General features: G+C 52.7%; 1 protein-coding gene across 1 annotated transcript; it reads left to right on the forward strand.

Moving 5' to 3' along the window:
- Nucleotides 1-295: 295 nt before the first annotated feature.
- Nucleotides 296-15,326, forward strand: LOC145339726 (phosphomannomutase 1-like; the record flags this gene model as incomplete). Its single annotated transcript, XM_080184249.1, has 4 exons — nt 296-432; nt 1,930-2,005; nt 3,958-4,073; nt 14,619-15,326. Coding segments are annotated over 4 exons (437 nt in total), but the record flags the coding sequence as incomplete, so codon positions are not given.
- Nucleotides 15,327-25,328: the final 10,002 nt, after the last annotated feature.

Raw genomic sequence — 25,328 nt, forward strand, 5'->3', positions numbered from 1 at the left:
GGTTGGGGTTGAGGGTGGGGGAGGGGTGGGTTGGGGGTGGGGGGGTTGGGGGGAGGGGGTGGGTTGGGGTTGGGGGTGGGGGGGTGGGTTGGGGTTGGGTGGGGGTGGGGGGTGGGGGGGGTTGGGGGGGGGTGGGGGGGGTGGGGGGGGGTTGGGGGTGGGGGGGTGGGAGGGGGTGGGTTGGGGGTGGGGGTGGGGGGTGGGTTGGGGGTGGGGGGGGTGGGTGGTGGGTTGGGGGGGGGTGGTGTACTTCTGAGCCTCCGCTGAGAGGGTGCCGGTTCTCACGGTTGAATAGCGCTGAGACTGACACACTGCGAAACACCCTCTTTCAGGGGCACCTTCATCGAATTCCGTAACGGGACGTTGAACATTTCCCCGGTGGGGCGGAGCTGTAACCTGGCCGAGCGCATCGAATTCTCCCAGATCGACAAGGTAACCCGGGGATCGGCGAGGGCACAGTGCGATCCCACTCCCGTTCAACACACACTGCCCTCCTGAATCTCCTGACGTGACTGCGTACAGTTCTGGTCACCCTATTATAGAAAGGATATTATTAAACTAGAAAGAGTGCAGAAGAGATTTACTAGGATGCTACCAGGACTCGATGGTTTGAGTTATAAGGAGAGGCTGGATAGACTGGGACTTTTATCCCTGGAGTGTAGGAGGCTGAGGGGTGATCTTATAGAGGTCTATAAAATAATGAGGGGCACAGATCAGCTAGATAGTCAATATCTTTTCCCAAAGGTAGGGGAGTCTAAAACTAGAGAGCATAGGTTTAAGTTGAGAAGGGAGAGACACAAAAGGGTCCAGAGGGGCAATTGTTTCACACAGAGGGTGGTGAGTGCCTGGAACAAGCTGCCATAGTAGTAGTGGTGGGTACAATTTTGTCTTTACAAAAAAAGTATTTAGACAGTTACATGGGTGCGATGGGTATAGAGGGATATGGGCCAAATGCGGGCAATTGGGATTAGCTTAGTGGTAAAAATTGGGTGGCATAGACAAGTTGGGTCAAAGGGCCTGTTTCCGTGCTGTAAACCTCTATGAATGAGTTCCAAGTGGAGCAGTTGCTTCAGGAATCTGGTGTCAGGGATACGGAGAACATGTCCTACCCAGCGGAGAGGGTTTTGAATGTTTAGCACCTTGACTTGGGAGAGGGGCTGACATTGCTCCCCCAGTCCTGTCCCAGGCAATCCTATCCCACACCTTCCATTCTGTCCCCCCCACCCCTTTTCCCCATTACCGTCCTTGCTTTAAACCCAGAACCTGGATTCGCTAAAGATGGCTAGACAGCTCCTTCCTAACCCACAACCACTCCCATCTCGGACAAGGGCAGCAGATACCTGGAGGTTCCTTTCCGAATCACTGACTTGGAATTGTATCCGCCCTTCCTTCAGGGAAGAATCCTTGGAACCCCCTCCCTAGCAGCACTGTGGGTGTACCTACACCACAGGGACTGCTCAAGAAGGCAGCTCACCACCACCTTCTCAAGGGGCAATTGGGAAGAGATATTGACTATCTCGCTGATCTGTGCCCCTTATTATTTTATAGACCTCTATAAGATCACCCCTCAGCCTCCTACACTCCAGGGAAAATAATCCCAGTCTATCCAGCCTCTCCTTATAACTCAAATCCCAGTAGCATCCTAGTAAATCTTTCCTGCACTCTTTCTAGTTTAATAAATGCTCGTCTAGCCAGCGATGCCCATGAATGAATTAAAAAAGAACTTCAGCTCTGGTGGACGATGGCTGAGTTATATTGTTAACCCGGGTGTTGCTGGATCTCCAAGCTGACCCGCTGAGTCTCCAGTATTTTCAGCCTAGGGCCCAGCGCAGTCCGATTGGGACAACACTCACGCCTGCTGGAGTTGCTGTGTCTCTGGGTGTCAGGGAGAAGAGAAATAATGCACCTTTTCCTCTGTTACTGCCGCAGAGAGAAAAGATCAGGGAGAAGTTTGTCGCAGCTTTGCAGAGGGAGTTTGCTGACAGAGGGGTGAAATGTACAAGAGGTCAGTATACCTGTATATGTCTGTGTGTCAGGCGTGTACCTTGCTCATCTCGCCTGTTCTTCTCTCCTCGTTCCTGCCCTTTCACCCAGAGTCCTGAAGTCCAGGTTTCCGATGAGTTATTTTCGAGGGCAGCGCAGAGCGAGATCCCGGGGTAAATCTATAACCGGGCCTACACTCCAAAGTCCAGGCCAATCTCCCAGCAAGCCCCTGGAAACGAGGCCTAGTCCCAGGCTCTGGGAGCCGACACCCTTCAGTCTGACTAGGCCGAGGCTTCCAGCCGCTTTGGCCAAAGGCTAACTGTGATAGGTCGATGCCGAGTTTGTTTACATTCCAGTCGGGGCAAAGTTCCTCCATTTTCAAATACGCCAAATACCAGGAGGCCAAACATAGGCAGCACAATAACCAATCAGAAAACACACACTCTCATAATCACAACACACTACCACACTCACTCACTCTCATTCTCACTCACACTCATATTCACACACACTCACTCACTATCACACTCATTCTGCACTCACTCTCACACACTCTCACTCTCACTCACTCACATAATCACAACACACTACCACACTCACTCACTCTCATTCTCACTCACACTCATATTCACACACACTCACTCACTATCACACTCATTCTGCACTCACTCTCACACACTCTCACACTCACTCACTCACATAATCACAACACACTATCACACTCACTCACTCTCATTCTTACTCACACTCACACACACACTCATTCACTATCACACTCATTCTGCACTCACTCTCACACACTCTCACACTCACTCACTCTCATAATCACAACACACTATCACACTCACTCACTCTCATTCTCACTCACACTCATATTCACATACACTCACTCACTATCACACTCATTCTGCACTCACTCTCACACACTCTCACACTCACTCACTCACATAATCACAACACACTATCACACTCACTCACTCACTCTCATTCTCACTCACTCACTCTAACTCACTCTCACACTCACACTCACTATCACACTCATTCTGCACTCACTCTCACACTCACTCACTCTCATAATCACAACACTATCACACTCACTCACTCACTCACTCTCATTCTCTCACTCTCACTCTCACTCTCTCTCACTCTCTCACTCTCTCTCTCACTCTCACTCTCTCTCTCACTCTCTCACTCACTCTCACTCTCACTCTCACTCTCACTCTCACACACACACACACACACACACACACACTCACTATCACACTCATTCAGCACTCACTCTCACACTCACACGCATTCTCACACTCACTCACTCTCCACACACACACCACTCTCACTCTCTCACACACTCACTCTCACACTCACTCATTCTACACTCACACTCTCTCACACTCACTCTCTCTCTCATGGGTGTCTCTGGTTGGTCCAGTATTTATTGTCCGTCCCTGATTGCCCCTTGAGAAGGTGGTGGTGAGCCGCCTTCTTCAACCAGTACCCAGCAGTTTGGTACAACACACGGCTATTTCAGAGGGTGATTAAGAGTCAACCACATCGCTGAGGCTCTGGAGTCACATGTAGGCCAGACCGGGTAAGGATGGCAGATTTCCTTCCCTAAAGGGACATTAGTGACCCAGATGGGGTTTTCTGACAATCGACAATGATTTCATGGTCACCAGTAGATTTTTAATTCCAAAATTTTTATTGTATTCAAATTTCACCATCAGCCGCGATGGGATTCGAACCCGGGTCCCCAGAGCTTTGTTCTGGGTCTCTAGATTCCCATCACACCACTGCCTCCCCGTAATCTAGTGGAGTACAGGAGGGAGGGGAGAATATATTGATGTGGTTGGGTGGGAGGGGGTTAGTGAGTGCTCCGTACTGGGGGGGTACAGCGGGAGGAAAGTGGTCAGGGTGAGCACTCAGAACCTCGGCATCGTCCGAGAGATCGTTAATCCGTCTCCTTCACTTCCACAGGAGGAATGATCAGTTTTGATATTTTCCCGGAGGGTTGGGACAAACGCTACTGTCTGGATATCTTGGAAAAGGATGGAATTAAAACCATCCACTTCTTTGGAAATGAGACAGAGCCGGTAAGGGGGGGGGGGGGGGGCGGGGGGGGGGGGGGGGGGGGGCGGGGGGGAGGGAGTGGGGGGGGGGCGGTGGCGGGGATGAGAGGCTGGTAGTGTTCACGTAAAGGTCTAAGGGCTAGGTGAGGGGATCGAGGAGCTTTTGAGGGGGGTCGGGGATGTGTGGTTGAGGGGGTTGAGGTTGTCAGGAGTGTTCAGGAGGCAATTTGAAAGGCCAGGGGTACTGACGAGAGGGTCAGGACTTGTTGGGAGTTGTTGAGGGAGTTGGGGAGTTGTTGAGGGAGTTGGGGAGTTGTTGAGGGAGTTGGGGAGTTGTTGAGGGAGTTGGGGAGTTGTTGAGGGAGTTGGGGAGTTGTTGAGGGAGTTGGGGAGTTGCTGAGGGAGTTGCTGAGGGAGTTGGGGAGTTGCTGAGGGAGTTGGGGAGTTGCTGAGGGAGTTGGGGAGTTGCTGAGGGAGTTGGGGAGTTGTTGAGGGAGTTGGGGAGTTGTTGAGGGAGTTGGGGAGTTGTTGAGGGAGTTGGGGAGTTGTTGAGGGAGTTGGGGAGTTGTTGAGGGAGTTGGGGAGTTGTTGAGGGAGTTGTTGAGGGAGTTGGGGAGTTGCTGAGGGAGTTGGGGAGTTGCCGAGGGGGTTGGGGAGTTGCCGAGGGGGTTGGGAGTTGCCGAGGGGGTTGGGGAGTTGCCAAGGGGGTTGGGGAGTTGCCGAGGGGGTTGGGGAGTTGCTGAGGGGGTTGGGGAGTTGCTGAGGGAGTTGGGGAGTTGTTGAGGGAGTTGGGGAGTTGTTGAGGGAGTTGGGGAGTTGCTGAGGGAGTTGTTGAGGGAGTTGGGGAGTTGCCGAGGGAGCTGGGGAGTTGCCGAGGGGGTTGGGGAGTTGCCGAGGGGGTTGGGGAGTTGCCGAGGGGGTTGGGGAGTTGCCGAGGGGGTTGGGGAGTTGCTGAGGGGGTTGGGGAGTTGCTGAGGGAGTTGGGGAGTTGCTGAGGGAGTTGGGGAGTTGTTGAGGGAGTTGGGGAGTTGTTGAGGGAGTTGGGGAGTTGCTGAGGGAGCTGGGGAGTTGTTGAGGGAGTTGGGGAGTTGTTGAGGGAGCTGGGGAGTTGCTGAGGGAGCTGGGGAGTTGTTGAGGGAGTTGGGGAGTTGGGGAGGGGGTTGGGGAGTTGGGGAGGGGGTTGGGGAGTTGCTGAGGGAGTTGGGGAGTTGCTGAGGGAGTTGGGGAGTTGTTGAGGGAGTTGGGGAGTTGTTGAGGGAGTTGGGGAGTTGCTGAGGGAGCTGGGGAGTTGTTGAGGGAGTTGGGGAGTTGGGGAGGGGGTTGGGGAGTTGGGGAGGGGGTTGGGGAGTTGCTGAGGGGGTTGGGGAGTTGCTGAGGGAGTTGGGGAGTTGTTGAGGGAGTTGGGGAGTTGGGGAGGGAGTTGGGGAGTTGCTGAGGGAGTTGGGGAGTTGCTGAGGGAGCTGGGGAGTTGTTGAGGGAGTTGGGGAGTTGGGGAGGGGGTTGGGGAGTTGCTGAGGGGGTTGGGGAGTTGGGGAGGGGGTTGGGGAGTTGCTGAGGGGGTTGGGGAGTTGCTGAGGGAGTGGAGATGTTGATGAGGGTACAGTGGTTAGCACTGCTGCATCATAGCACCAGGGCCCTGGGATCAAAGATCAGGCCCATTGGCCCTCCAAACCCTGTGCCAATCATGATACCCTAAATAAACTGAAAAATACCTTCTGCCCTTACTCAGTCCGTACCCCTCTATTCCCTCCCTATTCATGTCCCCATCCAGATGCCTCTTAAATGTTGATAGTGTGCCTACTTCCACCTCCTCCTCTGGCAGGGCATTCCAGGCACCCATCATTCTCTGTTGGAAAACATCCCCCGCACATCTCCCTTAAACTTTCCCCTCTCACCTTGAACCCGTGCCCCCCCGTGTAATTGACACCCTGGGGAGAAAGCCCCTGACCATCCACCCTGTTGTAATTTTGTAGCCCTCTACCAGGTCTCCCCTCGGCCTCCGTCCTTCCAGTGAAAACAATCCTAGTTTATCCAACCTCTCCTCATGGCCAACACCCTCGAGACCAGGCAACATCCTGGTGAACCTTCTCTGCACTCTCTCCAAAGCTTCCATGTCCTCCTGGTGACCAGAACTGCACACAATATTCCAACTGTAGCCGAACCAAGGTTTTATGTAGCTACAGCGCGATTTCCCAACTCTTGTACTCAGTGCCCCGGCTGATGAAGGCAAGACTGCCACATACTTTCTTAATCACCTTGGGTACCTGTGTTGCCACTTTTGGGGAACTATGGACCTGCATGCCCGGATCCCTCTGTAAGTTAATGTTCCCAAGGGTTCTGCCATTTACAGTATAATTCACACCTAAATTCGATCCTCCAAAATGTACCACCTTGTATTTGACTGGATTGAGTTCCATCTGTCATTTCTGTGTCCAAGTCTCTGATTTATCTATATCCTGTTGAATTCACTGACAATCCCCCCGCACTATCAGCAACTCCGCCAATCTTTGTGTCATCTGCAAACTGACTAATCAGACCACCCACATTTGCCTCCAGATTATTTATATATAGTACAAACAACAGAGGTCCCAGCACTGATCCCTGCGGATCCACTCGCTACAGATCTCCAACCCAGATCTACTCTGTCTTCAATAACCAAGCCGCCACCCCGAATCCCGTGTGATTTTAGTTTTTGCACCAGTCTGCCACGTGGGACCTTGTCAAACGCCCATATAAACTACATCCACTGCCCTTCCCTCATCAATTATCCTTTAACCTGGGATAGATCCCCTCTGGCCCTGGGGACTTGTCCACCTTAATGTAGCGTAGGATACTGGGTAGTGGGACTGAGGACCCAGATAAACACTGACCCCACTGGGAGCTGAATGTATCACCAGATTGGGCTGTAGAGGTTAGTCTTCTCTCCTGGGCAAAATGTTTGCAGAATTCTGTAATAATTTCTTAATTTCATTCAGGGAGCTACTGGCTGAGAGGGGCAAAAGGTGGGGGTGGGGGGGGGCAGGGATTTAAACCAGGGGCTACGAATATAAGACAAATTTATTGGTTTTCTGTTGCTGTAACTAATAAAAACATAGAAAAATTACAGCACAAACAGGCCCTTCAGCCCACAAGTTGCACCGAACATGCCCCTACCTACTAGGCTTACCTATAACCCTCTATCTTACTAAGTTCCATGTACTCATCCAGAAGTCTCTTAGGGCGATACGGTAGCACAGTGGGTTAGCACTGCTGCTTCACAGCTCCAGGGTCCTGGGTTCGATTCCCGGCTCGGGTCACTGTCTGTGTGGAGTTTGCACATTCTCCTCGTGTCTGCGTGGGTTTCCTCCGGGTGCTCCGGTTTCCTCCCACAGTCCAAAGATGTGCGGGTTAGGTTGATTGGCCATGCTAAGAAATTGCCCCTTAGTGTCCAGGGATGTGTAGGTTAGAGGGATTAGTGGGTATAATATGTAGGGATATGGGGGTAGGGCCTGGGTGGGATTGTGTTCGGTGCAGACTCGATGGGCCGAAGGGCCTCCTTCTGTACTGCAGGGTTCTATGATAAGTCAGGCATTAATAAATCCAATGGAGAATTACTTCTTTACCCAGAGAGAATGTGAGGCTCGCTCCTATGGGGAGTGGTTAAAGTGAAATAAACAGAACAGTGAGAACGCTGGAATCTGTAACAAAAACACAAATTGCTGGAAAATCTCAGTGGGTCTGACAGCATCTGTGGGGAGAGAACAGAGGCAACGTTTCGAGTCTCTTCATCGGATCTACAAAGTTAAACTTTATTTATTAGTGTCACAAGGATTACATTAAGACTGCAATGTGAAAATCCCCAAGTTGATTTGATTTGGTTTATTATTATAATTCGTGTTAGTGTACAGTGAAAAGAACATAAGAACATAAGAACATAAGAAATGGTCATGAGAAGACCTTGGCGGGTAAGATTAAGGAGAATCCCAAGGCCTTCTATAAATATGTGAAAGGTAAAAGGATAAGAAGAGAAGGGATAGGACCTATAAAAGGTGAGGGGGGAAAGGTTTGTGTGGAACCAGAAGAAATGGCAGAGGTGCTTAACGAGTACTTCGCCTCAGTATTCACAGTGGAAGCTGATCTGGGAGATTTTGTTATGGATTTGCAGCAGATGGAAAAGATTGAGTACGTGAATATTAAGGAGGAGGATGTGTTGGAACTTTTGAATTCTATCAAGGTAGATAAGTCGCCGGGACCAGATGGGATGTACCCCAGGATACTGTGGGAGGCGAGGGAAGAGATTGCAGAGCCCCTGGTGATGATCTTTGCGTCGTCAATGGAGACGGGAGAGGTTCCGGAGGATTGGAGGATTGCGGATGTAGTTCCTATTTTCAAGAAAGGGAACAGAGATAGCCCGGGAAATTACCAACCGGTGAGTCTGACCTCAGTGGTTGGTAAGCTGATGGAGAGGCTTCTGAGGGACAAGATTTACGAACATTTGGAGAGGTTTGACATGATCAGGAATAGTCAGCATGGATTTGTCAAGGGCAGGTCGTGCCTTACGAGCCTAGTTGAGTTCTTCGATAATGTGACTGAACACGTTGACGAAGGAAGTGCCGTGGACGTAGTGTACATGGACTTCAGCAAGGCGTTTGATAAGGTCCCCCATGCAAGACTTCTTGAGAAGGTGAGAGGGCATGGGATCCAAGGGCCTTTGGCCTTGTGGATCCAGAACTGGCTTGCCTGCAGAAGGCAGAGAGTGGTTGTGGATGGGGCTTTTTCTGAATGGAGGTCAGTCACCAGCGGAGTGCCTCAAGGATCTGTTCTGGGACCCTTGTTGTTTGTCATTTTCATAAATGACCTGGATGAGGAAGTGGAGGGATGGGTAAGTAAGTTCGCTGATGACACTAAGGTCGGTGGTGTTGTGGATGGTCTGGAAGGATGGCAAAAGTTGCAGCAGGACATAAATAGGATGCAGGACTGGGCGGAGAAGTGGCAGATGGACTTCAACGCGGATAAATGTGTAGTCGTCCATTTTGGCAGAACCAACGGGATGAACGAGTACACTATCAAGGGCAGAAGTCTGAGTAGTGTTGAAGAGCAGAAGGATCTAGGGGTCCGGGTCCACAGGACTCTTAAATCGGCCTCGCAGGTGGAGGAGGTGGTCAAGAAGGCGTATGGTGTACTGGCCTTCATTAATCGAGGGATTGAGTTTAGGAGTCGGGAGGTAATGCTGCAACTTTATAAGACCCTTGTCAGGCCTCATTTAGAGTATTGTGCGCAGTTCTGGTCGCCTCACTATAGGAAAGATGTAGAAGCTATTGAAAGGGTGCAGAGGAGATTTACAAGGATGTTGCCTGGACTGGGAGGCATGCCTTATGAAGATAGGTTGAGGGAGCTGGGACTCTTTTCCCTGGAGAGACGAAGGTTGAGAGGCGACCTGATAGAGGTTTACAAAATGTTGAGAGGAATAGATAGGGTGGACTCTCAGAGGCTATTTCCCCGGGTTGAAATGGTTGCTACGAGAGGACACAGATTTAAGGTGCAAGGAGGGAAGTACAGAAGTGATGTTAGGGGTAAGTTTTTCACTCAGAGGGTGGTGAGTGAATGGAATCGGCTGCCGTCAGTGGTGGTGGAGGCGAACTCGCTGGGGTCTTTTAAAAGACTTCTGGATGAGTATATGGGGTTTAATGAGATTGAGGGTTATAGATAGGTCTGTAGGTTGGTAGGTGTTGATGTGATCAGAGCAACTCGTTTGTGCTGTAGTGTTCTATGTTCTATGTTCTAAATAGGAGCAGGAGTAGGCCATCTGGCCCTTCGAGCCTGCCCCGCCATTCAATAAGATCATGGCTGATCTGTCGTGGCTCAGTTCCACTTTCCCGCCCTCTCCCCATAACCCTTAATCCCCTCTCTTATCAAAAACCCATCAACCCGCTTCTTAAAAATATTTAGCGAGGCAGCCTCCACCACTTCAACGGGCAGAGAATTCCAGCGATTCACCACCCTTTGAGTGAAGAAGTTCCTCCTCAACTCTGTTCTAAAACGCCCCCCCTTTATCTTGAGGCTGTGCCCCCTAGTCCTCCTGTCTTTTTTGAGCGGGAAGAGCCTCTCCACCTCTATCCTATCCATCCCATTCATCATCTTATACGTCTCAATGAGATCTCCCCTCATTCTTCTAAACTCCAACGAGTACAAGCCTAGTTCATTCAGCCTCTCCTCATAGCTCAACCCCCTCAACTCCGGTATCAGCCTAGTAAACCTCCTCTGCACTCCCTCCAAGGCCAAAATATCTTTGCGCAAGTACGGCGACCAAAACTGCACACAGTACTCCAGCTGCGGCCTCACCAATGCCCTATACAGCTGCAGCAAGACCTCCCTACTTTTATATTCAATCCCCCTCGCTATGAAGGCCAGCATCCCATTCGCCTTCCTGACCACCTGCTGCACCTGCAAGCTGGGTTTTTGCGACTCATGCACAAGGACCCCGAGGTCCCTCTGCACCGTCGCCTGCTGCAGTTTTTCGTCACGTAAGTAATAGTCCTTCCTACCATTCTTCCTTCCAAAGTGGACCACCTCACACTTGCCAACATTAAATTCCATTTGCCATTTCCTGGCCCATTCGCCCAGCCTATCTAGATCCTTCTGCAGACTCTCCACACCCTCCGCGCAATTTGCCTTTCCCCCAATCTTGGTGTCATCAGCAAATTTCGACACCATACACTCGGTTCCCTCCTCCAGATCATCTATATAAATGATAAAAGTATTGTTTCTTGCACACTGTACAGACAAAGCATACCATTCAGAGAGAAGGAAACAAGAGAGTGCAGAATGTAGTGTTCCAGTCCTTGGTTGCCACACGCCTGCGCCTGTTCGGGTACACTGAGGGAGAATTTAGCATGGCCAATGCACCCTAACCAGCACATCTTTTGGACCAGGGCACTTGCGATAGCGCAGTGGTTAACACTGCTGCCTCACAGCACCAGGGACCCGGGTTTGATTCCCCGATCAGGTCACTGTTTGTGTGGAGTCCGCACATTCTCCCCATGTCTGCGTGGGTTTCCTCCAGGCACTCCCACAGTCTGAAAGATGTGCGGGTTAGGTTGATTGGCCGTGCTAAATTGATCTTAGAGGGTTTGGCAGGGTAAATATGTGAAGTTACAAGACTCTGGGCCTGGGTGGGATTGTGGTCAGTGCAGACTCGATGGGCTGAATGGCCTCCTTCTGCACTGTAAGGATTCAATGTCTTCTGTGTCATTCAGAGGAAACCCACGCAGACACGGGGAGAATGTGCAGGCTCCACACAGACTGTGACGCAAGTTGGGAATTGAATCCGGGTCCCTGGCACTGTGCTAACCCACTGTGCCCTTGTGCCACCCTAACTGGGGGTGGGGGGGAGGTGGGAGGAATGTGTTAGATATCAAACTAACAGTGAGAGATCGCAACGTGACGTAGCAACTTTAAAAAACAAGAAATGGATTTGTAGAAAAGAGAGTCAGCAGCTAGGGACAGATAGTTAAGGGTGTGAACTCAGGGCCCTCAGCAAAAATATATCCCAATAAAGAGGAAAGACTCTAAGAGAGAGATAAAGAAACCATGGCCAACCAAGGAAGTCAAAGAGAGCATTACGTTGAAAGAAAAAGCATATAAAGGGAGGAAAAGTCAGTGATAGCTCCAAAAATAAATTCAGAATCCAGCAGAGGAGGATTAAAGAGATAATAATAGAACATTCCAGCGCAGTACAGGCCCTTCGGCCCTCGATGTTGTGCTGACCAGTGGAACCAATCTAATGACCCTCTAACCTAAACTATTCCAATGTTATCCATATGCCTATCCACTGACCATTTGAACGCCCTTAAAGTTGGCAAGTCCACAACTGCTGCAGGCAGGGCATTCCACGCCCTTACTACCCTCTGAGTAAAGAACCTACCTCTGACATCCGTCCTATAATTACCACCCCTCAATTTAAAGCTGTGTCCCCTTGTGTTAGCCATCACCATCCGAGGAAAAAGGCTCTCACTGTCCACCCTATCTCACCCTCTGATCATCCTGTGATAAAGAGGGAGAGAATAAACTACCCGGCAAACTAGCCAGGAATATAGAAACTGACAATAAGAGCTGCTTTAAATAGATACAAAGAACGAGAGAGGTCAAAGTGAACACTGGCTCCTTGGAAAATGAATCTCGGAGATAGTTACAGGGAACAAGGAAATAGCAGCGGAGTTAAAACAGATATTTTGCATCAGTGGTTAGGATGGGAGATATTTCAAACATCCCAATAATAAGATAGAGGGGAGGAATTATTACAATCACCATTGTTAGAGAAGTAATATTAGACAAAGTAATGGGGGGGGGGGTTGGTTAAAGGCAGATAAGTCTCCTGGCCCAGATGGATTGCATCCTAGGATCCCAAAAGAAACAGCTACAGAGAGAGTGGATACATTAGTTGTGATTTTCCATAAATCCTTGTATTCCGGAGAAGTATCAGAGGATTGGAAACCTGCCCCTTTTCAAAAAAGGGAGGGATGCACAACATGAATAACTGTGGGTCGATTGGCCTAATATTTATTGGAAAAATGTTGGAATCAATTATTAAGGAAGTGATAATGGCACATTTGGAAAATCATAATCTAATCAAGCAGGGTCAGCATGGTTTCATGAAAGGGAGATTGTGTCAAATTAAATTATTAGAGTTTTTCGAGGAAGTCTCGAGCAGGGTGGGTAGAGGGGAATCAGTAAATGTGCTGTACTTGGACTTTCAGAACCTGTCTGACAAGATACCTCACAAAAGATAAGAGGCTGTGGTGTTGGAGATGTATATTAGCATGGATAGAGAATTGATTAATGGACAGGAAACAGCGAGTGGGGATAAGAGGTTCTTTTTCAGGTTGGTGGCCTGTAACCAGTGGCCTTCCACAGGGATCAGTGCTGGGACTGCAACTGTGTACAATAACTTATATTAATGACTCAGAGGAAGGGAGCAAATTTACAGGAGCTAAATTTGCAGATGACACAAAAATAGGTGGAAAGGCAAGTTGTGAGAGGCATAGAGACAGTTTACAGAGAGATATTGATAGGTTCAGTAAGTGGGCAAAAAGTTGTCAGATGGAGTATAATGTGGAAAATATAAGTTGTTCATTTTGGAATAGAGAACAAGACAACAGAGTATTATTTAAATGGAGAAAAACTGCAGAAAGCTGAAACTCAAAGGGACTTGGGGGAACTTGGGCACAAAACACAGAAAGCTAACACACAGGTACAGCAGGTAATCAGGAAGGGTAATGGGATGTTGGCCCTTATTTCAAGGGGATTGGTGTGTAAGAGTCGGGAAGTCTCGCTGCAACTGTATTCCAAACATTAGCAAGACTCTGACGCTCCTCCTCATCCCCATCTTCAATGGGAGAATCCCATCTTTTGAAATGGTGCTGTTCCCCCCCCCCCCACCACCCCCTAGTTTTAGGTTTTCCCATGATCCCCTCAGCATTTACCCTGCCAATGCCCCCTCAGAGTTGTTTCGGTAAGATCATCTCTCGTTCTCCTAAACTCCAATGCACACGGCTCCAACCCGTTCGAGCTCGCCTCGTAGAACAAACCCCCTTCATCCCAGCAATCCGTCCGTGCGAACTATCTCCATACCGGTTCCAGTCCAACGACATGTGAAGGTTCAAAGGTGTGCGGGTTAGGTGGATTGGACGTGCTAAATAGCCCCTGAGTGTCAGGGGGAACGAGTTGGGGTAAACGCATGGGTTTATGGGGAATAGGGCCTGGATGGGATTGTGATCGGTGTAAATTCGATGGGCCGAGTAGCCTCCTTCTGCACTATAGAATTCGATGTCTGATTTCCATCCAGGATATTATTAAACTAGAAAGAGTGCAGAAAAGATTTACTAGGATGCTACCGGGACTTGATGGATTGAGTTATAAGGAGAGGCTGGATAGACTGGGACTTTTTTCTCTGGAGCGTAGAGGGGTGATCTTATAGAGGTCTATAAAATAATGAGGGGCACAGATCAGCTAGATAGTCAATATCTTTTCCCAAAGGTAGGGGAGTCTGAAACTAGAGGGCACAGGTTTAAGGTGAGAGGGGAGAGATACAAAAGTGTCCAGAGGGGCAATTCCTTCACACGGAGAGTGGGGAGTGTCTGGAACGAGCTGCCAGAGGTAGTAGTAGAGGCGGGTACAATTTTAGACAGTTACATGGGTAAGATGGGTATAGAGGGATATGGGCCAAATGCGGGCAATTGGGACTAGCTCAGTGGTTTGGAAAAAAAGGGGCAGCATGGACAAGTTGGGCCGAAGGGCCTGTTTCCATGCTGTAAACCTCTGTGGCTAAACTCACACAGAGAGAGTGGGCAGGAGTTTCCAGCCCTGCAGTCCTCCCAAATCCGGAAAATCCTGCCCAAAGTCAATGGAGCTTTACATGGTCGCCCTCCCCACCTACCACCGCCCGCTATGATGGTGGATACGATGGGAAAACTCCCATCAGTGATACCCTTCTGGAGTGTGGCAACCCCTGTGAGGAGCCCCAGGGCAGAGGATTGAGGAGGAGAGGGGGAGGGGACGGAGGACTGACTGGGCTTTGCGTTGTCCACACAGGGCGGAAACGACCACGAGATCTTCCATGATCCCAGGACCATCGGACACACAGTGACGTCCCCGGAGGACACGGTCAGGATATGCAAGGAGCTTTTTCTGTGCGAATGAGGCACAGGCCCACCCGGCTCTCGATCCACGTTGGACCTCGCGGAGAGGTGAATGGACAAATAGCGGAATCACGTCAACTGCACTGAAATGTGGGATATCACTGCACAACGTCACTCAATACAACTCCATATCTGTGCGACCGAAACGATTTTCTTTGTTGCCCGTGGTCAGATGTAGTTTCTCGTTTGCGGGTGCGCAAAATGGCGCCCGAGTTGGAAGAGAAATTTCAGAACCCTGCTCTGCAGAGCTACCTAGTGGCCAGAAGCTGGCACTGCACCGTGACATTGGTCAATGAAGGGGAAATGTTGACATAGGCACCTACAATGGGGGGGAGGTGTTGATGAAACAACATCCAAAGATTGTAACACTGGGACACAAAGCACAGGAAATGTGCGACAACCATGCATGATTTTGCACAATCTATTTACACTATTAAGAAATAACCAAAGAACTGGAAAGCTGCTTAAAGAAGGTCGAATGGGTGGTGGCTGTTGGCTGCCGGGTTTTGGGGTTCTTCTTTAATTCAATCTGGAGGTTGTGGGAATGAGGAATTCCTGAGAATGTGGGAGAGATTGAGTTAAGGCTTGAATGGATGATAGGGTGGGGGTGGAAGGGGGGTGGGGGGGTGTTGTAGTTTCTAAGGTGAGGTAAAGTCTCCATAGTGACCATAGGCTGCTCTCCCCTTTGACTGGGGGGGGGGGGGGGGAGGGGAGAGCGAGCTGATTTAACCTGAGGGTAACCACCCCCTCAGGCAAGGTGGAGAAGGCAGGGGAGGAAGAGTGAGGGGAGCATTGAGGCTCAACACAATCATAGCGCCCCCTACAGTGCAGGAGGAGGCCATTTGGCCCATCACCACCCCCCCCCCCCACCCCCGGCTCTCTGATAGAGTATTTTCCCAGGCTCTCTCCCCCACCCTATCCCCATAACCCCATACATTTACCATGGGCCAATCCACTTAACCTACACAATTTGGGACACTAAGGGGCAATTTGGCACGGCCAATCCTTTTGGAGTACGGGAGGAAACCAGAGCACCCGGCGGAAACCCACGCAGACATGGGGAGAACGTGCAGACCCCACCCAGACAAGCCAGGAATCGAACCCTGGCGCTGTGAGGCTGACAGTGAAAGCCAAGACATGGACCACGAGCTTTGTCTTTGTACAGAGTTCACAAGACAATTGCAGCGATGACAAAATGAAAAGTTGGTCTTGGTTGCGAAGGGGGGGGGGTTTGGGGTTTTGCTGCAGTTGTACAGAGTATTGATGAGACTACACCGGGAATGATGTGGAGAGTTTTGGGTTCCTTATTTAAGGAGGGGAATTAGTTGTATCAGGAGCGGGTTCAGAGCAGGTTCACTGTGCAACAGTTTCAGGAGGAAAGCTTGAGCAATGGGTCTACACTGATAGGAGTTGACCTTATGGACACCCATCTCAGGGGGTTTGGTACGGTGGTTACTGGGAGATCAGGATCTCTGACTGGGCAAATTCACCACATCAACTCAAACACCTCGCCAATATTTTTATATCTGACAGTAAAATAATAAGTTTTTAAGAGATAATTAATTAACGTGTTCAATAAAAATAGTTTTAATTTCTTTCAAAGCCTCAGTTCTTTATTTATTCATGTCAAAAGTAGGTTGACATTTACACTGCAATGAAGTTACTGTGGAAACCTCCCCCCACCCCCCCAAACCCCGAGTTACCACACTCCGGCACCCGTTCGGGTTCACTGAGGGAGACGTGGGGAGACGGGATCCCTCACATCCTTTAGCAAAGTGTCACAGAAGCACTTGGCACACCGTAACATTCAGGCCTGTGGGCCACGTGCCGGTAAATGGGATGAGCTGGGAGGTCAGGTGTTTCCCCTGGGTCGGTGCCGACTCGATGGGCTGAAGGGCCTCTGCTGTGTTCTGTGATTCTGTGAAATCAGAGCCACCCCCTCCTTACCCCCACCATCGGGATGTTGTGGGACTCGCCCCCCCCCCCCCCACCCCCAACCCACCCCCCCCCAACCACCCCCCACCCCACCTCCCCCCGCCCCCCCCAACCCCCCCAACCCCACTCCCACCACACCCCCCCACCCCCACCCCCCCCGACCCCACCCCGCCCCCCCCGACCCCACCCCCACCGCCCGCCCCCCAAACCCCACCCATCCGATTCCATTTTCAATGTTCCAAAGGTAGGCTGAGATTGGGATTGGGAATTCTCCAGCCTCCCCTGAGGCACCAGGTCAAAGCAACCAGCCCCCCCACCCCCACCGCCCGCCCCCCCAAACCCCACCCATCCGATTCCATTTTCAATGTTCCAAAGGTAGGCTGAGATTGGGATTGGGAATTCTCCAGCCTCCCCCGAGGCACCAGGTCAAAGCAACCAGCCCCCCCACCCCCACCGCCCGCCCCCCAAACCCCACCCATCCGATTCCATTTTCAATGTTCCAAAGGTAGGCTGAGATTGGGATTGGGAATTCTCCAGCCTCCCCTGAGGCACCAGGTCAAAGCAATCAACCCCCCCCTGCTCCTATTCCCAACTCACTGTCCCCATTCCCAATCCCCCGCCCCGATTCCCAATCCCCCGCCCCGATTCCCAATCCCCCTGCCCCGATTCCCAATCCCCCCGCCCCGATTCCCAATCCCCCCGCCCCGATTCCCAATCCCTCGCCCCGATTCCCAATCCCTCGCCCCGATTCCCAATCCCTCGCCCCGATTCCCAATCCCTCGCCCCGATTCCCAATCCCCCCGCCCCGATTCCCAATCCCTCGCCCCGATTCCCAATCCCCCCCTGCCCCGATTCCCAATCCCCCCCGCCCCGATTCCCAATCCCCCCTGCCCCGATTCCCAATCCCCCCGCCCCCAATTCCCAATCCCCCTGCCCCGATTCCCAATCCCCCCCTGCCCCGATTCCCAATCCCCCCCGCCCCGATTCCCAATCCCCCCTGCCCCGATTCCCAATCCCCCCGCCCCCAATTCCCAATCCCCCTGCCCCGATTCCCAATCCCCCCCTGCCCCGATTCCCAATCCCCCCCGCCCCGATTCCCAATCCCCCCTGCCCCGATTCCCAATCCCCCCGCCCCCAATTCCCAATCCCCCTGCCCCGATTCCCAATCCCCCCCCCGCCCCGATTCCCAATCCCTCGCCCCGATTCCCAATCCCCCTGTCCCGATTCCCAATCCCTCGCCCCGATTCCCAATCCCCCCCTGCCCCGATTCCCAATCCCCCCGCCCCGATTCCCAATCCCCCCCGCCCCGATTCCCAATCCCCCTGTCCCGATTCCCAATCCCCCCGCCCCGATTCCCAATCCCCCCGCCCCGATTCCCAATCCCCCCCGCCCCGATTCCCAATCCCCCCCGTCCCGATTCCCAATCCCCCGCCCCGATTCCCAATCCCCCTGCCCCGATTCCCAATCCCCCCCGCCCCGATTCCCAATCCCCCCGCCCCGATTCCCAATCCCCCCTGCCCCGATTCCCAATCCCCCCCGCCCCGATTCCCAATCCCCCCGCCCCGATTCCCAATCCCCCCTGCCCCGATTCCCAATCCCCCCCGCCCCGATTCCCAATCCCTCGCCCCGATTCCCAATCCCCCGCCCCGATTCCCACCTGAACTCCGTCTAATTACTTTCCCCCTCTCCCCACCCCCACACCTCCCCCTTCCCCCACACCCTCCCCACTCCCCCACAACATCTCACACCCTCTGTCTATGCCCACCCTCCCCTCACCCCCTCTGCCTATACCTTACCCCACATCCTTCCCCTCCCCCCACACCCTCCTGCTCCCCCCCTTCCCTATCCCCACTCCCCTCTCCCACTGCTGCTCCACCTGACCCCCCCCCCTCCGTCCCCTCCCCCACCCCACTCTGACCTTCTGCCACCATTCCCCCCCCCCCAATTCCCCCTCTGCCCCCCACTCTGATCCCCCCTCTCTCCAACTCTCTCATCCAAGCCCCTTCTCCCTGACCTTCTCTCTCTCTGACCCTGCCTCCTCCTCCCCCTCCTCCTCCTCCCCCTCCTCCTCCTCCCCCCTCCTCTCCCCCTCCTCCTCCTCCCCCTCCCCCTCCCCCCCTCCCCTCCTCCTCCCCCTCCTCCTCCTCCTCCTCCTCCTCCCCCCTCCCCCTCCTCCTCCCCCTCCCTCTCCCCCTCCTCCCCCTCCTCCCCCTCCCCCTCCTCCTCCTCCCCCTCCTCCTCCCCCTCCCCCTCCCCCACCTCCTCCTCCCCTCCTCCTCCCCCCTCCCCCTCCCCCACCTCCTCCTCCCCCAACCCCCTGGTGGAACCAGGGCAGGGAGAAACCAGTCTCTCGGTGGATGGTCCAGGCCAGCAGGGTGATGTCCGTGGAGTTTTGGACAGTTGTGTCCGACATGGTGGACAGGGCTGGTCTCCCTCGGAGCGGCGGGAGCTCTGCGCGCTGCGGGATGGGCTGCGGGGGGGGTGGGGGTTGAGGTGGGGGGGGGGGTCTCTGGGGGGCATGGACGGTGATGGTGGGGGAAACGGGAGGCCCGTCAAGCTGCTTTGCCCCGGAGACAGAGACCGGGTTCCTCCTGAGCTCCGTCCTTCCGTCCCGAGAGGGAACGCTGGGATGGACATTACGAAGGAGCCCTCGCTCTCTCAGTGCGGCAGTGATTACGAGCTGGACCGTAACGGGCGAGCGCTCTGCCCCCATGGCCAAACCAACCTTCCCCCCCACCCCCCCCCCCCACCCCCCCCCCCCCCCCGATGGCACAGAGCAGCTGGTACAGAAATGGCCATTAATCTGCCGGCCACTCAATCTAATTTTAATTTTATTAAAGATTAACATAAATCACACAGTTTCAAAGCTATCCACAGCGGGAAGTGGAGAGAATATTCCAGAAGGCACAATTCACCATGGTAACAGCGAAGGAATGGATACCATGACAATGACCTGTTTATAAAGTAGTTAATGATTAGATTCTTAACGTGTGTGTGTGTATGTATGTGAGATGTCTATATATATGTATGTGTGTGTGTGTATATGTAGATGTGTGTATATATGGGAATGTGTGTGTATACAGGAGTATGTGAGATGTCTACATATGTGTGTGTGTATATGTGAGATGTCTATATATACGTATGTGTGTGTCTGTATATGTATGTGTGTGTATATATGGGAGTGTGTGTGTATGTGTGGTGATGTGCATATGTGTGTATGTGTATATATATATATGTATAGACGTGCGTGTATATGTGAGATGTGTATATGTATATGTGTGTTTATGTTTCCATACAATAGAATCCCTACAGTGCAAGAAGAAAGTCCAAAGGTGTGGGGGTTAGGTGGATTGGCCATTGCTAAAATTGTCCCTTAGTGCCCTGAGATGTATAAATTAGAGAGATTAGCAGGAAAATGTGTCGAGATATGGGGATAGAGGCTGGGTGAGATTATGGTTGGTGCAGACTCGATGGGCTGAATGGCCTCTTTCTGCACTGTAGGGTTTCTATGAAATTTCTATGAAAGCCATTCGGCCCATTGAGTCCGCAGCCACCACAATCCCACCCAGGCCCTATTCCCGTAATCCCATGTACTTACTTTAGCTAATCCCCCAACACTAAGGGGAAATTTTAGCATGGCCAATCCACCTAACCCACACATCTTTGGATTATGGGAGGAAACCGGAGCACCCGGAAGAAACCCATATGTGTATATGTGAGTGTGTATGTGACTGTGTATATGTGTACATAGGGGTGTGTGTGTATCTAATAGTGAATATATGTGTTGTGTGTGTATATGTGTGTATATTTGAATGTATCTAATAGTGTGTATATGTGTGTGTGTATATATACATCTGTGCATGTATGGGAGTATATGTGATGTGTATGTGTGTGTATGTGTATGTGACTGTGTTAATGTGTGTGTGTGTGGGAGTGAGTGTGATGTGTATATGTGTGTGGGTGTGTATGTGTCTGTGAATGAGTGTGATATGTATATGTGTGTATGTAACTGTATATGTGTGTGACTGTGTATATGTGTGTGACTATGTGTGTATATATGGGTGGGTATTAAAGTATGTGGGTGTGTGTGTGACTGTGCATATGTGTGTATGTGGGGGGGAGTGAGTGTGATGTGTATATGTGTGTGGGTGCGTATGTGTCCGTGAATGAGTGTGATATGTATATGTGTGTATGTAACTGTATATGTGTGTGACTGTGTATATGTGTGCGACTGTATGTGTGTATACATGGGTGGGTATTAAAGTGTGTGTGTGTATGTGACTGTGTTTATGTGTGTGTGTCTATGGGAGTGTGTATCTAATCGAGTGTATATGTGTGTGACTGTATGTGTGTGTGTATACATGTGTGGGTGTTTGAGTGTGTGTGTATGTGACTGTGTATGTGTGTGTCTATGGGAGTGTGTATCTAATCGAGTGTATATGTGTGTGACTGTATGTGTGTGTGTATATACATGTGTGGGTGTTTGAGTGTGTGTGTATGTGACTGTGTATGTGTGTGTGTGTCTATGGGAGTGTGTATGTAATCGTGTGTATATGGGGAGTGTCTGGCAGTAAGGGAATGTTTATTGGGTTATAACAGACCGATATCTCCGGGGAAAATGTCACTGAATCAGTAATCATTGACTCGCTGTCATTCCCCAGCACAAACAGTGGACAGTAACACAGCACAGAGTGACTCTGGAGAAGGGGTTTCGATGACAGGTGGGTTTTTTACACTGTGTCAGACTGGGACTGTAATCCGGAGTGTCGCTGTGTAACCGCTCCGACCAGTTCCCCCTCCAGAGCTCCTGTCCCTCTGAGTGAGCGGGTGGGACGGACCCTGGTGGACCCGGCGAGCAACCTCGGAATTAAACACCGCCCTCCCCTCTCACCCCCTCCTCCCCCCCACCAACCCATGGAGCACAAACTGGGTCTCCTCCCACCCCCACCCCCATGCCATCGGGGCACTATCACTGGAGGAGGGGGTGATTTCCCACCCCCCACCCCAACAGCCCTACACCACCCTGGAGTTATTGCAGGCGTTTCCCCCCCCCCAACACTGCCTGCTACCCCCCTCCTCCCCACACCCACACATAACTGGGACCCCTCCCCACTGAGAGCCTGCACCTGGCATTGCTCCTTGGCCCAGGTTGGCACTGACTGGCCATGTCCCCTCCCCCAGGGTGGGGGGTATACTTACCCTTGTGCCCCCGGCACCTGTTAAGGTGTTTTAAAGCCTGTGCGTCCCCTATTGCAGTGTGGTCAGAGGTCCAGTATAGAAACATGCACAGTAAGATCCCAATACAGCACTGTGTTAAGGAGTGGGGAATGTGATTGCAGGAGGTGAGATATCAGGTTAGACAGGAGGGAGGGGGAGTAAACCTACACCCCCCCCCCCCCCAATACTATCACAGCATCGATCACCTGACAGGGTCAGGGGAGACTGCTGCTTTCAAAATATGGCACCTCTGACAGTGCGGCACTCCCTCAGCACTGACCCTCTGACAGTGCGGCACTCCCTCAGCACTGACCCTCTGACAGTGCGGCACTCCCTCAGCACTGACCCTCTGACAGTGCGGCGCTCCCTCAGCACTGACCCTCTGACAGTGCGGCACTCCCTCAGCACTGACCCTCTGACAGTGCGGCACTCCCTCAGCACTGACCCTCTGACAGTGCGGCGCTCCCTCAGCACTGACCCTCTGACAGTGCGGCGCTCCCTCAGCACTGACCCTCTGACAGTGCGGCGCTCCTTCAGCACTGACCCTCTGACAGTGCGGCTCTCCCTCAGCACTGACCCTCTGACAGTGCGGCACTCCTTCAGCACTGACCCTCTGACAGTGCGGCACTCCCTCAGCACTGACCCCTCTGACAGTGCGGCACTCCCTCAGCACTGACCCTCTGACAGTGCGGCACTCCCTCAGCACTGACCCTCTGACAGTGCGGCACTCCCTCAGCACTGACCCTCTGACAGTGCGGCACTCCCTCAGCACTGACCCTCTGACAGTGCGGCGCTCCTTCAGCACTGACCCTCTGACAGTGCGGCACTCCCTCAGCACTGACCCTCTGACAGTGCGGCGCTCCTTCAGCACTGACCCTCTGACAGTGCGGCACTCCCTCAGTACTGACCCTCTGACAGTGCGGCACTCCCTCAGCACTGACCCTCTGACAGTGCGGCACTCCCTCAGCACTGACCCTCTGACAGTGCGGCACTCCCTCAGTGCTGACCCTCTGACAGTGCGGCACTGCCTCAGCACTGACCCTCTGACAGTGCGGCACTCCCTCAGCGCTGACCCTCTGACAGTGCGGCACTCCCTCAGCACTGACCCTCTGACAGTGCGGCACTCCCTCAGCACTGACCCTCTGACAGTGCGGCACTCCCTCAGCACTGGCCCTCTGACAGTGCGGCGCTCCCTCAGCACTGACCCTCTGACAGTGCGGCACTCCCTCAGCACTGACCCTTTGACAGTGCTGCACTCCCTCAGCACTGACCCCCTGACAGTGTGGCACTCCCTCAGCACTGACCCCCTGACAGTGCTGCACTCCCTCAGCACTGGCCCTCTGACAGTGCGGCACTCCCTCAGCACTGACCCTTTGACAGTGCTGCACTCCCTCAGCACTGGCCCTCTGACAGTGCTGCACTCCCTCAGCACTGACCCTCTGACAGTGCGGCACTCCCTCAGTACTGACCCTTTGACAGTGCAGCACTCCCTCATTACTGACCCTCTGACAGTGCGGCACTCCCTCATTACTGACCCTCTGACAGTGCGGCACTCCCTCAGCACTGACCCTCTGACAGTACCGCACTCCCTCAGTACTGACCCTCTGACAGTGCGGCACTCCCTCAGCACTGACCCTCTGACAGTGCGGCACTCCCTCAGCACTGACCCTCTGACAGTGCGGCACTCCCTCAGCACTGACCCTTTGACAGTGCGGCACTCCCTCAGCACGGACCCTTTGACAGTGCGGCACTCCCTCAGCACTGACCCTCTGACAGTGCGGCACTCCCTCAGCACTGACCCTCTGACAGTGCGGCACTCCCTCAGCACTGACCCTTTGACAGTGCGGCACTCCCTCAGCACGGACCCTTTGACAGTGCGGCACTCCCTCAGCACTGACCCTCTGACAGTGCGGCACTCCCTCAGCACTGACCCTCTGACAGTGCGGCACTCCCACAGTACTGCACTGGGAGTGCCAGTCTAGATTTGGAGCACAGGTTTCTGGGTTGGAATTTAGACCCATGCCCTCCTTGACTTTGAACGTTGGTGGGCGACAATTGGTACTCATGCCTCACCCATTGCCAGTGTTTGGCAGGGTGGGTGGGGAAGGTGGGGTGGGGAAATGCAGATTAGCAATCCATGTCAATCTCACCGACACAAGCGGCACACCTGATTGGCTGTGGCCTATCCACTATGGCGGGACCTTGTTCACCTCGGCCAGCTGAGGGTTCGAAGCCTGGTACATCCCGAGCCTTGCCGGAGCAAGTGGTGTACTTACCCATTCTGCCAGCAGAGGGGGCTTCGCCAGAAAAGGGTCAAGGGTCATCTCTGCTTGACCAATGCCCCCAGGCCGGCTGACCAATCCGGCTCTCTGTTGAGGGACGGTGCGGGTGGAATGAACAGACGGAGCTCGATTGGTGCGTATTATTGCATTTTATTAACAGTTGAAGCCGAGGAAACTCTCACTCATTCTTAACTGGCAATGAACAGTGAACATCCACAATAGCTCAACTCCACAACGTAACACGTGACTGGATCTCAAAGGCAAAAGTGGAAATGGAGGGAGGGTGGGGAAGCAGAGGGGGAGGTGGGGGTCGCACAGGAATGAGGTTGATTGGCCCCTGGAGCCGAGGAAGGGCTTCACCCAGTGTCCAAGTTCGGCGCCTCCCCATCCCAATTCAACTTTTTTCTACCGCTACCACTTGCCTCCCCCCCTGTTCCCCCCACCCCCCCTCAAACCCCCACCCCCGTGCCCACCACAAATCCCTCCCACATCTTTTGGTCCCTGGGCATGGTCCCTATGGAAACGGCTGGCTACCTTACCAACCATTATGGAGAGATGGCATCACAAACAGGCTCAATGTGATCGTCAACTGTCACCCACGGGTGTGGGGGTGGTGAGAATCACTGGAACCAGCTGTGGGGGTACCCTCGCCCCCTCCCGGTGGGCTTATTTTCTTCTTATTCATTCATGGGACACGGGCATCGCTGGTTGGCCAACATTTATTGCCCATCCCTGAGGGCAGTTGAGAGTCACCCACATTGCTGTGGCTCTGGAGTCACATGTAGGCCAGACCAGGTAAGGACGGCAGATTTCCTTCCCTAAAGAGACATTAGTGAACCAGATGGGTTTTTTTCTGACAATGGTTTCATCAGTAGATTCTTAATTTCAGATTTTTTCTTATTGAATTCAAATTCCACCATCTGCTGTGGCGGGATTCGAACCCGGGTCCCCCAGATCATTAGCTGAGTTTCTGGATTAATAGCCAAGCGAGAATACCACCAGGCCATCGTCTCCCACCTTAGTCATTCACGAGATGTGGATTCAGCTCACAAAACCGTTACCCCCCTTCACGGGGGTGAGGTGGGAGTTCAGATGAGCCAATTTTTTGGAAGTGAGGAGCTTGCTAGGCCATATCAGAGTCAACTCTAATTGTCACAACCTCTTGGGTG

This window comes from Carcharhinus amblyrhynchos, unplaced genomic scaffold, assembly GCF_965287045.1.
Source record: "Carcharhinus amblyrhynchos unplaced genomic scaffold, sCarAmb.v2.hapA scaffold_636, whole genome shotgun sequence".
Taxonomy (NCBI): domain Eukaryota; kingdom Metazoa; phylum Chordata; class Chondrichthyes; order Carcharhiniformes; family Carcharhinidae; genus Carcharhinus; species Carcharhinus amblyrhynchos.